Raw genomic sequence first — 13,306 nt, 5'->3', positions numbered from 1 at the left:
GAAGTAAGGTTGAGGCGCTCAAAGGTTTGAAACTAGTTGATTGTTATTATATGTTCTGCAACAGTGACATTTATTGCAAGGAGAGAAGAGGGAGGTTTATAGATGTAAATAGTATATTGCAAACTTATACTGAAGCCATATTGACAATGTATGCCCAAGTCGGGTCACGTGCTTAGATAGAATGAAGATACAAAGAATGCATTTGCAAAGTATATTTATAGTGCATTTAAAAGAAAAAGACTAGAGTAAAGTGTAGATGCAGAAAATGGTGACCCGACCTAAAATTTAGATTTAGGGGGCTATTCCGATTTCGGCCCATAAGGACATGGTTCGGAGCCCTTCTGACCGAATCGGTCAGTGCCGGCCGGATTCCTTTCCGACTGAGCCATTCCGATGGGCTCGGTCGGAAAGGAATCCGAGAGCCTGTCCGCAGTCCAGAAATCGCCTCTTTACGACCGAGGGAGTACAATGGCAGCTTTTCACTGCCTTTTCGTGTCAGTCTGTCTGGTACAAAAAGGCAGTCGGGCGCTGTCTCTGGGGGTCCCCAGCAGGGCCCCCATAGGTGTGAGGGGCACCTATGGTGCCCCTCCGTTGATCCCTGCACCCGGTGGCAGGCACCTTGGGGTGCCGGCCACAGGGTGCAGGGATGAACTGTACCCCTGCTTTCAGCAATCCAGGCATGCATTCCGCTCGAAATGCATTCTTGTATTGCAAAGTATACGAATGCGACGGAACCCTGTTCGGTTGCATCGTACTACCAGGGCTGTAAGCGATGACTGCAGCTCGGTTGGTTACAGCTCCTGGCCGATGTCGGACGTACTCAGGTCCGTCCGACATCAGAATAGGCCCCTTATTGTTAATATAAAAAAACAAATTAATAGAGTTTTTAAATTTGGGCAAAACAGGAAAGTATAAGTGTAGAGAGTATTATTAATGTAAAATGAGAGCAACATTATCCAGGTAGTCAGAAGTCACACACAACGAAAATTGTTGTAAAATTACCAATAGTCTTTCAGACATCTCCTTTGATTTTTTGCTAATTCATGGGTTCAGACTACCTGTTAATGCTTGACTCATTCTCATTTCTTGAAAACTTTGCTCCTTCCTCAAAGTTTCCAAGAAATGATAGAAGTTAGGGTAAGCTTTTGCAATTGTGTGGTTGAAGGAGTTGTGCCCTCCCTCTATGGCATTGTTTGTCTTTGCTTCTCCTTCTAAACATCTCGAGTAGCAGTTCCACCACTCCACATGAAAACGTAGTTTCCTTCTGTGACCCGATCTGCTTAGATGCCCAATCCATGTGTCTTCAAAATAATTTAGTAAGGGAGATCATTTTTCTCCGTTTGATGTATAAAAGTCAGAACCAGTAATTGAAGTGTAGTACTCATCTACACTCTCTGGAGGAACAAAGCAAAGTGATGTTAGTTTTTTTAGTTTGAATTGCAGTTTGCTATCCAATACATAATCCACAACTAAGGATGTATTTGTATCTTATGCCAAAATGCCTGGAAAAGTGGAAAAAAATCCTTGAATTTGGGTACCCACGTACGTTTTGGAAATAACATTAATCATTGCGAATTCAAAATCAATAATAATTTTCCTAGGACTTTTGTTAGATGTTTTAGATTTTATCACTGTTAAAACTTCAGTGTAAGTTGAGGATTGCTTATCAGGTAGCAAACTGTATAGTAAGGGGACTACTGTATTAGAAATTTTGACCTGAATAGTATGTATTTGGGTGAAAGGATGGGGTTGTGCTTTTTAACGTCCCATCCATCATCCAAATATCACTATTCTCCTATTTAAATAGGTTACGTGGAGTACTAAAGATGAGAATTCGTTTATGAGGGTTTTTGGTTGTCATGTAGTAAGCAAGGTTCGTTAGAAATAGACACAGAGCTCAGGAGGAATAAGAATGCCAGAAAAGGTTAGAGGAGCAACTCTTTGTGGGTTACTTGCCTGTTTTTTTCGTTGTATAATTAGTCTCAGATTGGGAATAATGGGCAAACTGCTGGCAGCATGACCTGGACCATGTTGTGCAACCTCCCTCAAAATAGAACTACAGCTGTCATTGAAGGAGCATGCAATATCTTTCATTTCATTTATAATTTTTCTGACCTTAATCTCCATTGCAGAGGCAGAGTGGTTATGGTCTGCGGTTCTTAAAACAGAGTCAACTAGAGTAACCGCTCTTATTTAAATGATATATTAATACTCGGTAAAAACGTGAGTAATAAAATTAAGACCTGAGTATTCATTTTAAAAAGGAGTAACGTTTAATTAATTTGTGTGGTCAATTACTCTACATATTTTAACACCTTGGCTGCTGCCCAGATTTATCCCCGGTGCTGAGCCCCAATGTTAATGGGTGTGGTCATGAAGGAACGGTTCCGTCATGAGCACAGCTCAACCGATGATCATGACGGAACCGTTCCGTCATGAGCATCGAAGGAGTTAATACACTTATGCACCCAAAACCCCTATTTTCCCTGCATCCCGAGCCAGGAGTTATTTTACAAAAAGCATTTTTTTTTAAAAATAATGCGTAATGGTATACGTAGTATTGTATTGCGTTGTAATGGTACTTTTAATGCTTCATATATATTTGGCGTAGTAATGATTTTCGTTGTAAAATATTGCATTGAAACAGTATATGTGTTATACAAAATTTGCTGTATTGGCATGCATTGTAAGAGCATGCGTTGATTCGTCATACATCCATTGGAGCTATTGATGGCACACATATTGCCTTGGTACCACCACACCACAGAGAACAAGTCTACCACAATCGAAAACACTTCCATTCAATCAATGTGCAAGTTGTGTGCTTACCAGATTTGTACATCACAAGCATGTGTACATGTTTTCCAGGATCAACACATGATTGCTTTGTACTATGGAACAGCACCATCCTCCTGCAAATGTCATAGTGTGTACCTAAGAGGGCCTGGCTTATTGGCAAGTGCAATCTGTCAATGAAATAGTATGTCATTTTTTGCCTCTTTTTTTTCATTTCATATAGGAGACTCAGCTTATCCTAACCAACCATGGTTGTTAGACCTGCTGAGGAATCCAACAACGCCAGGGGGATCCTCTTCGATAAGGCCCATGGAAGAACATGGCAGCACGTGGAGCAGACCATTGGTCTTCTAAGGGCAGATTTTGATATCTGGATAATACTGGCTGAGCCCTCCTCTACTCACCCGATAAGGTGTGGAAAATCGCCATGAAAGGGCAAGTTGAGGCAAATCTAGGACAAAGATGTTTGTTGAGCAAAGTTCTGACATATTGACTATTGTGTTTATTTACATTGTTTATCTTTGATTGTTTTTACAAAATAGGTGTCCTCAAAAGTTTAGTTTACTATTTAAAATGTATGATTGAACAAACAAAGTGAAAAGATTGAGAAAAGAAATCCATCACCGTCCTTTGATTTTTTTTTATTCACCAACCAAATAACGTAAAACAGGATGTAAACAAAAAGCCAGACCAAAAACATAAAGTCAATCATGGTGAATGAAACTAAAATTGAAGAGCCAAAATATAATGTCCAAAATGCAACTGGCATCAAAACGGTAAATGTGGCAAGAAAATAGTCCACAGAGTGAATGGTATTCACACACTGGTGGAAATTTGGTTCTGTGTCTCTTGCTGGTGGTGGTAGAGGTCCTGCCATCCTCTCCTGCTGGTCCAGATGAACAACCCACCCTGAGGGGAACTGGAGAATCCACTGTGTGAGGGACTGAAGTGGCTGCAGGTGTTTTCTCTTGTGGCAGGGCCTCCCTTTCTGTGGCTGAGGCTGATGTAGTAGGACCAGATGTTGTTCGACCACAGAAAGGGAAAGATAGCGCTGGAAAAGCCCTGCACATATGAGTAAAACACTTTGTAGCACCCCAGTTAGGGAGCTCAAATTTGAGTTTTGATTTTCAATCTGAACATTTTGCTCCCTCTGCAACTTCTTCATCTCCCACAGTTTTTTAAGGACCTGGCCATCATGCATTTTGACTCATTGAGGAATCCAAAGACTTGGTCAATGGTGGCCTGGGTGACAATACACCCAGTGTCTTCACTTTGCTGGCCCACAGATTCCCTCCCATGACCCCTAACCCAACTACTCTTAACCCAGTGTGCCCCATATGACTGGGTCCTGGCTGAACTGGAGGTGGTGGTGTTGTTGGATCAACAGCAGCCAGGACTAGGAGGGCACAACATTGGGGTGATGTTCCTTTGGACACAGTAAGTGGAGGTAACCAGAGGCTGAGGTGTGGTAACAGCTGGGGTGAAAGTGTAGGTGTGGGCCGAGTGGGACTCACTGTAGCTGTATGCCCAGTAAGACTGGATAGACCAGGTTGCTCCTCATCATCTTGACTTGCAAGAGTGAGTTCCTCACTGAAGGCTTGTTCCTGGTCTGGAGTGGAGGTATCATCATTAGCAGTGGCAGATGCTTGTCAACATACTCTGGGTGTTGTACCTATGATACTTTTTTATCAATTACTTTAATTAGCTGGGTTATACATCAAATGAGTTTGTAGGAAAAAGTTAAGCAACCTAAAAGGAAAAATTGATTTAATATGAATATACATATCAGTAGTATTATGATTAATTACAAAAACTGTTTAAATTACAGACAAAATTACTTTTAAAAGCAGGTAAAATGATGTCCTGAAATGGAAAAAAATAGGAACTATGCATACAGTTAAGCAAACATTCAACACAACACATTAGAGAGGAGAAATGGAAAATAAAGGCCTCTCAAGGTAAAAATCCGTAATTTGCACAACTTAGAAGGATAAAAAGCATTAGTCATCATTTAAACATTGCAAAGTACATTTATTATCAAAATAGCTTACATTTAGCATACAAAATAACATATATAAAAATGTTCGAGTCAACAGACTTTGATTTATGAAACAAATAACACCAATTCAATAAAATTACAAGAAAGTGACAACAAACAAAATTAAACAAAAATGCAATTTTAAAACATAGCATAAAATAAAGATTGATAAATATATAACACTTTAACATATGTTAAAATATGAATGAAAAGAGAGAATGACCAAAATAACATTGCAATATTATTTTCACAAAACACAAGGGATCATGGTATTTGCAGTCATTACAATTAAACATTAACAACACTTGCTAAATTGTAAGTTGAAGTTACCTAGTAAAATATATGCAGTAAAAATGAACAGACATTTACAAAATAAAACAAAAATATGAAATATGTTATTAGGTGAAAAAACCCAAGCACCATAACATCATGTGAATTTAAATGAAGATTGAAACCTGTAATCTTAAGTACAACAAAATACATTCAGACAAACGAAACAAGGCAATTTTATATATGGCATTATTTGTTTTAAAAAGGTGCAAAACTCATTAGCAGCAGCTAAATTAACAGCAAAAACAACATCTTAAGTTTAGTGACAAATCAAAAGTGTAACTTACCATTCTTCACTCCACCAGGGTTTCATGTCAAGCCTTCAGGATTTGACCTTCTATATGACCTTCTCCTCTCAGGGAAAATATTGCACGGGGGACTAGGAGAAACACCACCAGTCCTCTGGGCCTCCAGCTGATGCTTTGAGGCAATGTAACTCACTCTCACCCACAGGTCGTTCCACCTCTTCCTTATTGTTTGCTACAGCATTCAGTCTGTCAAATATCCTGTCTCACATTTGCTTTTTCTGAGCTAAAGTTGCATTTTGTGGTTGGGCTACAAAAACTTTTGTCTATTCTCTAATAATTTCATCCACCAGGACTGACAATCCTCCCTCAGTAAAATGGGGATTTCTCCTTCCTGCCGCAATGAAATAATAAACTTAGATGAATTTAATAACCCACAACATAATAAAAAAAAGAGAAAATGAGCAAGAAACAGAGAAAGCAAGAAAAAACCTCACAACTGAAAAAGTGCTCACAAAGTTCTGCTCTAGTGGAATATCAAAGGATCATGGTCTGAAATGAAGTCTGTTGTATAGTGTGGTATTCAGGTAAAAACAATTAGCCAAAACACATCAGGTGTGTGATGCTAGCATCCATCCAAAAGCCACAGGAATGGTACAATGTTGAATGTGTCCCATGACGGAATCACTCATTCTGCATATGTCACTGGAACAATGCCAGAACAACTACGAAATCTAATTATGTTTAGTGCAATCCCACCACCCTGATGGCGATGGAGTAATGCTAGCCAGCAGAGGAGGCCACCGTGTCAACAGCGGTAAACGGTTTACACAACGGAAAACACTCTGTCAATGTGGGGAGAAAGATCAGCCATCCCACATCTAAATAAGGCAGGCGGGAATCTGTTAGCTCAACGAGTACTTGTAAACTCCACCTTGGAGGGACGACTGGAGGCCCGCCAAGAACGAAATCAGGCCCAATGTCTTCATCATCAGTATGAAACTCAATACTATTTGTGGTACAGTAAATGAAACAATTCATCGCCCACCAGGCTGTGATTCTGTTTTCAGGGCAGCTCTCCCGGACGTAATTAGCACAGAGGCACTAGGATGTGCTAATTTTAATATTCTTGGAGACCTCAATCTCCACTTTGACTGCCCGACTTCCCCTTCTATCAGCAGTATTCTGGCTAATTTAGAGGCCTTGCAACTTACACAGTTGGTCAAATCTCCTACACATAGGGGTGGGCATACTATTGATCCTTTTTTTACCAACTTAGAGGGAGCTAGAGCCCTATCCCCTACTCAGATTGCCTGGACAAACCATATGCTGGTGAAAATGCTATGCCCCATACACAAGCCTCCTTTAATACCTAAGGATAGAATGGTACTTAGGCGACACTGGAACAAACTGAGACTGGAGGAATTTTACCATCTGTTGGAAGAGGCTCCGTTGGGCCCCCTCACTGATGTCGAACGTGGATATTATCTTTTCTGCGAGTGGATCACCCATGCTCTTGATTCTCTGATTCCCCTGGTACGGTCTAAGTGTCGCACGAAAGAGCCTAGTCCCTGGTATGACAGCTTTTTAGCGCTTCTTAAAAAAGCCTGTAGACAGGCTGAGGGGGTGTGGCGAAAATCGTTCGATCCCAGAATGAAGGCCTCCTATCTCGCTAAAATCAAAATTTACCATAGGGCTGTCTGTAGAACACGAGCAGCCTTCTATGCCCAAGAATTTCAGAACAGCGCAAACCCATCGAAACTTATATTTAAAGTGCTAAAGGACCTGATGGCTAAGAGGTCAATGACGGCGGAAATCTGCTCGGACTCCCATTGCGAGGATCTGGCCTCTTTCTTTCTTGAGAAAGTTCAAGCCATCTATCGCACATTTCCGAATGGCTCCCCTATCCCGGAGCAGGTCAGCTGTAGCCTGGGAGGATGTGAGTCTCTTACGACTTTGCCCCCTTTATCCACAGAGGCCTTTGACACCCTGAGCCTCAAAATTAAATCAGGATCTCCTGCAGACCCGATGAAACCGGCTTAGCTCAGGAATATGTCACCGCTATGCCGTACTCTGGTGCTTTCCTTGATTAACCTGTCTTTATCTTCAGATGTAGTTCCTATTAGGTGGAAACAGGCTGTAGTTACACCTATCTTGAAGAAGGCTACCCTTGACCCCCTCAAACCCGAGAACTACCGCCCTGTTTCTTTGCTTCCTTGGGCAGCGAAAGTTGCAGAGGCCCATGTGAACGGAATTCTTTCTAACCATCTCACTAGGGCTAACATCCTCGATCCCACTCAGAACGGTTTCCGTGCTGGCCACAGCACGGAGACGGCCCTACTCTCTATGGTCGAACATCTGCATTCTGTGCTTGATATGGGTCGGATGGCGGCACTGTTGCTACTAGATCTTAGTGCCGCCTTCAACACTATCTCGCACAGGATTGTGCTCCAGTGCCTAGAAGAAGTGGGTGTCACGGATTCTGCCCTATGCTGGTTCCATTCTTTTCTTGCCGAACGGTCTTTTAAGGTGGCGATCCCACCCGGTCAGTCTATTTCTTATCCATTGGATCTGGGGGTCCCACAAGACTCCTCGTTAAGTCCCACTCTATTCAACCTGTACGTGAGGCCGCTGGCTGTGGTCATCAAGCAATGGGGCTTGACGATGGTATCATACGCAGACGATAAGCAGCTGGCGGTCACGCTGAGTGGGGACTCTGATATGGAGGCCCCCAGGTTCCGAGACAGACTACGGGCAGTGGCTAACTGGATGAATTCCAACTGTCTCCAGTTAAACGCCAAAAAGACCGAGGTCATGGTGGTCCGCAAGCAGGCGGAGTTATGGGGTGACCTGTGGTGGCCTCCTGAATTGGGTGTGACCCCCTCTCCAGCAGCGGAGATAAAAAACCTAGGGGTTTGGCTCGATCCGACGCTTAGTTTCATCTGCCACACCAAGAAGGTGGCGGCCACCTGCTACGGCATTATCAGAGGTTTAAGACCTATCCTGAAATTCTTCGACGCACCCACCAGGCAACTAGTGGTTCAAGCGTCAGTGTTGTCCCAGCTGGATTATGCTAGCTCGCTTTTGGCGGGGATTAATCAGTCGGAACTCACCCGGCTGCAGCGAGTTCAAAATGCTGCAGCCAGAGTGGTGATAGGTCTGCGAAGGCAGTGCTCGGTTTCTAATACGCTGCGTTCTCTTCACTGGCTCCCTGTGAACCAGAGGATCAAATTCAAGGTCCTATGTCTTGCCTTTAAAATATCCAAGTGTTCAGCCCCCCAAATATTGGAGAACTTGTTGGTACCATATGTACCCTCGCGAACCCTCAGATCTCTGGGCCAAAACCTGGCAGCTGTTCCGCGCTTCAGGTTGAGTAGAGCCGGTGGCCGCTCCTTTCGGGTGTTAGCGGCGAAATGGTGGAATTCTCTTCCCCCTCACATTCGGGCTCTGGAAGATCTTCTGCAGTTTAGACGTGCCATTAAGACCATTCTATTTGTCTAGCCACAATCTTTTGCATCCTGCTGTTCCCTTTCTCTGGTTTTAACTAAGTTGTGTTTTGTGTACCTTGTTAAGCGCCAGGACGCCCCTTTGCGGGGGCAGCTGTGCGCGGTATAAGTGTGAATAACATAAGATAACATAACATCTTACATAAAAGGTCTCATCCTAGTAGATTGACTGGACCCTGAACTAACACCACAAATCAGTGATGATCCTCAATAGACCCTATTTTTACAGGTACTGTTGCTGAAACTAGGTTAGTCATTTGTTTATTAGAAACTCATACAACTTGAATTCTTTCTCCCAAGAGAGGTAAGTTCAGAACCTCTGCTATTCTCACAGTAGAGTGGGTAGCACCAGTGTCAATGAGGAATGAGACAGGATTTCCATTTACCACACCATATATGTAGGGACCACTCTGGCCTACCTCTTAGGTTATGCCAAGTACGCAATACTCCTCCTCGCTCAGGCCCTGGCATTGTGATAGGTCTGAATTAAAATCATCCAGTTGATACACGGAAATATTGTTGGGACATGTCCTGATTCACAAAGGGATTAGAGTTAGCAATGGGGACCTGATTCATATTATATCTTTGAACATTTGCGTTTTGTTGTGACATTCGGTCTTTTGGAACTTGTATCGCTTGGGCTTGGAGTACATTGAGATTCTGAACTCTCTGCCTCTGTACCTGTTGCGGTTGTACCATGTTATTTCCCCGTGACAGCACAAATCCACCATTCTGAACCTGTTTTTCCTTCACCATGTTGCCACCATTAAATTGGAATCCTCGCAAGTTTCTGCGCAGTGTAGGGGATGGTGAGGTGGTAGAGTTTGACGTTGTTGAAGGCGAGAAGGGTGCAGAGGCAGCGAATGTGACTGGGCCAGGGGGGGTGCCAGTCAAGGGCAGCAGATATGCTCCAAACCGCCGCCGTTTCCGTCGCAGATTTTTTCAGCCCAGGTTGGACCAGCAAGGGGAGTCTGGCGGGGAAGGTGCTCCCTCTGAGCAAGTCAGTGAAGGAGAGCGGACCGAAGACTCCTCACCGCAGCAACAGCGACCACAGCGGAGGCGCCCACCACCATTCTTTTACCGTCGTAGATTTGTGCGGGGCCCACGTCCCCAAAATAGACAGGAACAACCAGCATCATCGGAGGGTACTGAGAACGAGGAGCCCAAAGACACTACTCAGCCGGTTCAAGATCAGCAACCTGCAGAGGCAGGTCAGGAGAGGCCCCAACCACGTCGCTTCCGCCCCAGGTTCCGCAGACCTTTCCGCCCACGTCCCCCACAGCAGCCGACAACAGAAGGAGGGGACGGAGAGATCAAACCCGCGCCAGAAGGAGCTGCACGCCCTGAACCCCAAAGACAGCGTAACAGACCTTATTTCCAGCGCAGGAGGCAGCAGTCGACAAACCTGGCGCAGGCTGCTAAGACTTCAGTTACTGAGGCTGGTGGTGACCCATCAATCGGTATCACATCTGAGTAATCTCGCTACACATGAAGACCACCAGAACACCCAGGGTGTCAGCCAAAACCCTGTTTCTCACTTTCTCCAGCTGCACAAAGATGATCCTGCATTTCCCTTGACCACGCAACCCATGGTTTCCTTTTATTGCGTATCAGCAGCGCACAGTCTTTGCATGGGTGACTTCACATACTGCTACAACTTTGGGGTGGCGTATACCCCAGATACTTGTCCAGGTTGGATGAGAACATGCTGACTTCCATTTGTTTTTCCCCTCCCTTTTACAATCTACATTGTGTGACTCTAGTGCAGTTTGGGGCCTCAATAAAAATGGAATTTGCAGATAAAAAAAAAAATAATAAATAAAAAAAATAAATTGGAATTCACAGTCCCAATGCCCCAAATTGCCGCAAACGTGGCAAAGGTTAGTTTTCTTCAAAGTCGGCACATCAACACATGTTCTCAAAGCAATTGGCATACCCATGCAGTGGAAAGCCTTGCCATTGATAACCATTAACACCCTGCATCATTGGGACCTGCTGATATCCTCCCTGCATAGGAAAGGCATTATGAATAAAATGCTGATTTTTACCTCTCTGTATTTCCTTCATTTGTGCAATCATCAACTTTTCTTTCAGCCTTGTGTTTGATTTCCGTTTCATCACTGCAATATTTTTTATATGGCAGGATCTCTTCAATTGGCTTAGTCTGCCAACAAAACAAATGCTGTTGAATCATGGAACTAACCTCAGGTTTCAACCCATGCACAAATCTGCAAACAAATGTCCCATCTCCTTCTCTGAGATATTCTCTGTCCCACTGAATTACTTGAATGTCTGCAACAGTGTTTCATATTAGGCATGAATCGGCTCTTTGGATTCTTGAGTTGTCCAATCAATTTTGACACAATCAGACTCCTTAGGAGATATTTTTGTTTTCAAATGGGTAATTTCCTGATGATACTTTTTCATTAGTATTGGGGACGGAGTTTGCGAATGACACTGTCTCATCTGGCGAATCGACTGCAACGTTGCATTCAACCCACAAGTCACTTGGAACCACAATTTCAAATAAGGTATCCAAGTCCATCCATTAAACTTAGGATATTTTCACAACCTGTCTGTAATATTCCATTGGATTTTCTCTCAATTTAAGGAAATCATTTGTGAAGGATAAAATATCAGCCCCATTCCGTGGAATGTATACATACCCTTCACCAGGCACCTCTCTTATGGGAAGCAAGGTTAAATTTTCTTCATCTTCATCTGTTCCAGATGGAGGCATTTGGATCCTGACTCTCTTTGCCTCCTTTTTCTCCGGCCATCTTCCTTTCCACTTATCCAGCTCAATCCATTTCCTTATATAGGGTATCAAATCTCTAATCCGTAATTTCATTACAGGTGGGCTCATATTAGCAATGTCTCAGTCACTAAACCTCAACCAATAGCTTCTCTGTAAGACTTCAGACCGTTGACTGTCAATCCCACGTTTCTGTGCTAGTTCTACAAGTTTATCATGAGCCTGACCTGCATGTCTGCTAATTTTTTCTTTACTCAGTAACAGTAGCTTGTCAACCTCATAAACCTCTAGTCGAGTGGGACTGAGAGTTCCAGCTATCCTTTCTTCCATTTCTATTTTTAATTTAGCCTCATATGTAGCCCTTTCTCTCCCTGAAATTTGAGCAATAGCTCCTCCACTCTTTCCATAATATCCATTAGTTGTCGGGGTATCTAGACCACTAAGCCAATCATCAAATTCTTAAGCAGAAAGACCTCACTGTTCTGCTGGAGAATTTACAATTGTTTCTCCACTGTAGGTACCACTGCTTAAGGCAATCAGTGAATGTAAAAGGTATATGTCAGAAGCTGGCATTCCCATAGAAACTTTCGCCTTAGGGGGACTGTAATTCATCATTAATTTGGTCATAAAATCATCATATAATTCACTGTCACTGTCTTCAGGCTTATTTTCATTCCCTTTTGTCTCTGAATGATTTTACTTTGCCTTGCATTTACCCTTCGCTTCTCCTTCATATGTCAGTACAGGATTTAATCGAGTTCGCTCAATTACGTCAATGATGTATGCATCCAATCTCAGCCCGGCTCGACAGTAACCGACATATACCAACGCTGCACACTGTGACATCAATCTTGCATCTTGCAGCAGCTCACACTACTTTACAATTTCTTCTCAAGCTCGTTTTCACAGCAATTCGCACAAACAATACAAGCACCTTTAACAACTAAGTCTGTTTGCTCCACTAATGAAAGATTTCCAAACACTCAAGGTAATCTGAAATGACACCTTCGATCAATCAATCAAATAGAACTTCTAGAGTGCTGCTTATCACCCCCTGAGAATATTTAGGCACTGGGTGAGGGGGGATGCTGCTACTGAAATGATTGAGTCAAAGAGCCATATTTGAAGAATGGTTTCAGGTCTACAGACTATGCTGATAAGTGAGACGGGTATTAATATTGCAGGTTATGCAGATATGTGAGTCTGGTTCATGAGCGGCCTATTGTTACTGTGGCTGCTAGGCAGAGGAAGTGCTTATCCAACAAGCTTCTGGGTTATTGATAAAGAAGACAAGAATTTTGACAGGTACCTCCTCGCTCCATAGTGTATATATAACTTAGGTACCAAAGTAATGTGATGGGTTAGTGAGATGAAAGGATTGTTTTGCTTTATGCAAAAGGATAGCATAGAATTGTAAGAGAGGCAAACCTTATTATATAGTTCAGTTCAAGAATATGTTAAGTTAAACAGCAAAGTGAACCTGAATAAGAGTGTTGCAAAACATAGAGCATACAACTGTTTACAATAATAATAAAACAACAAGCACACACACATAATGATCTTACTGACTTCACAGTGAAAGACTGCACTTTCTTCTACATACCTCAGTCCACAATATGTTAAAAATAGTATTTGC

The 13,306-nt window shown here is 42.9% G+C and overlaps 1 protein-coding gene across 1 annotated transcript; it reads left to right on the top strand.

Annotated features, from left to right (window-relative positions):
- The first annotated feature begins 9,669 nt into the window (after positions 1 to 9,669).
- Positions 9,670 to 10,719, top strand: LOC147688638 (Y-box-binding protein 2-like). The gene has a single exon (XM_086939809.1). The coding sequence runs from the start codon at positions 9,670 to 9,672 to the stop codon at positions 10,390 to 10,392; it is 723 nt and encodes a 240-aa protein (XP_086795935.1). The 3' UTR covers positions 10,393 to 10,719.
- Positions 10,720 to 13,306: the final 2,587 nt, after the last annotated feature.

Source organism: Lissotriton vulgaris, chromosome 10, assembly GCF_964263255.1.
Source record: "Lissotriton vulgaris chromosome 10, aLisVul1.2, whole genome shotgun sequence".
NCBI lineage: Eukaryota > Metazoa > Chordata > Amphibia > Caudata > Salamandridae > Lissotriton > Lissotriton vulgaris.
The sequence above is the reverse complement of the archived record's forward strand: the minus strand, read 5'-3'. Positions and strand labels throughout refer to the sequence as shown.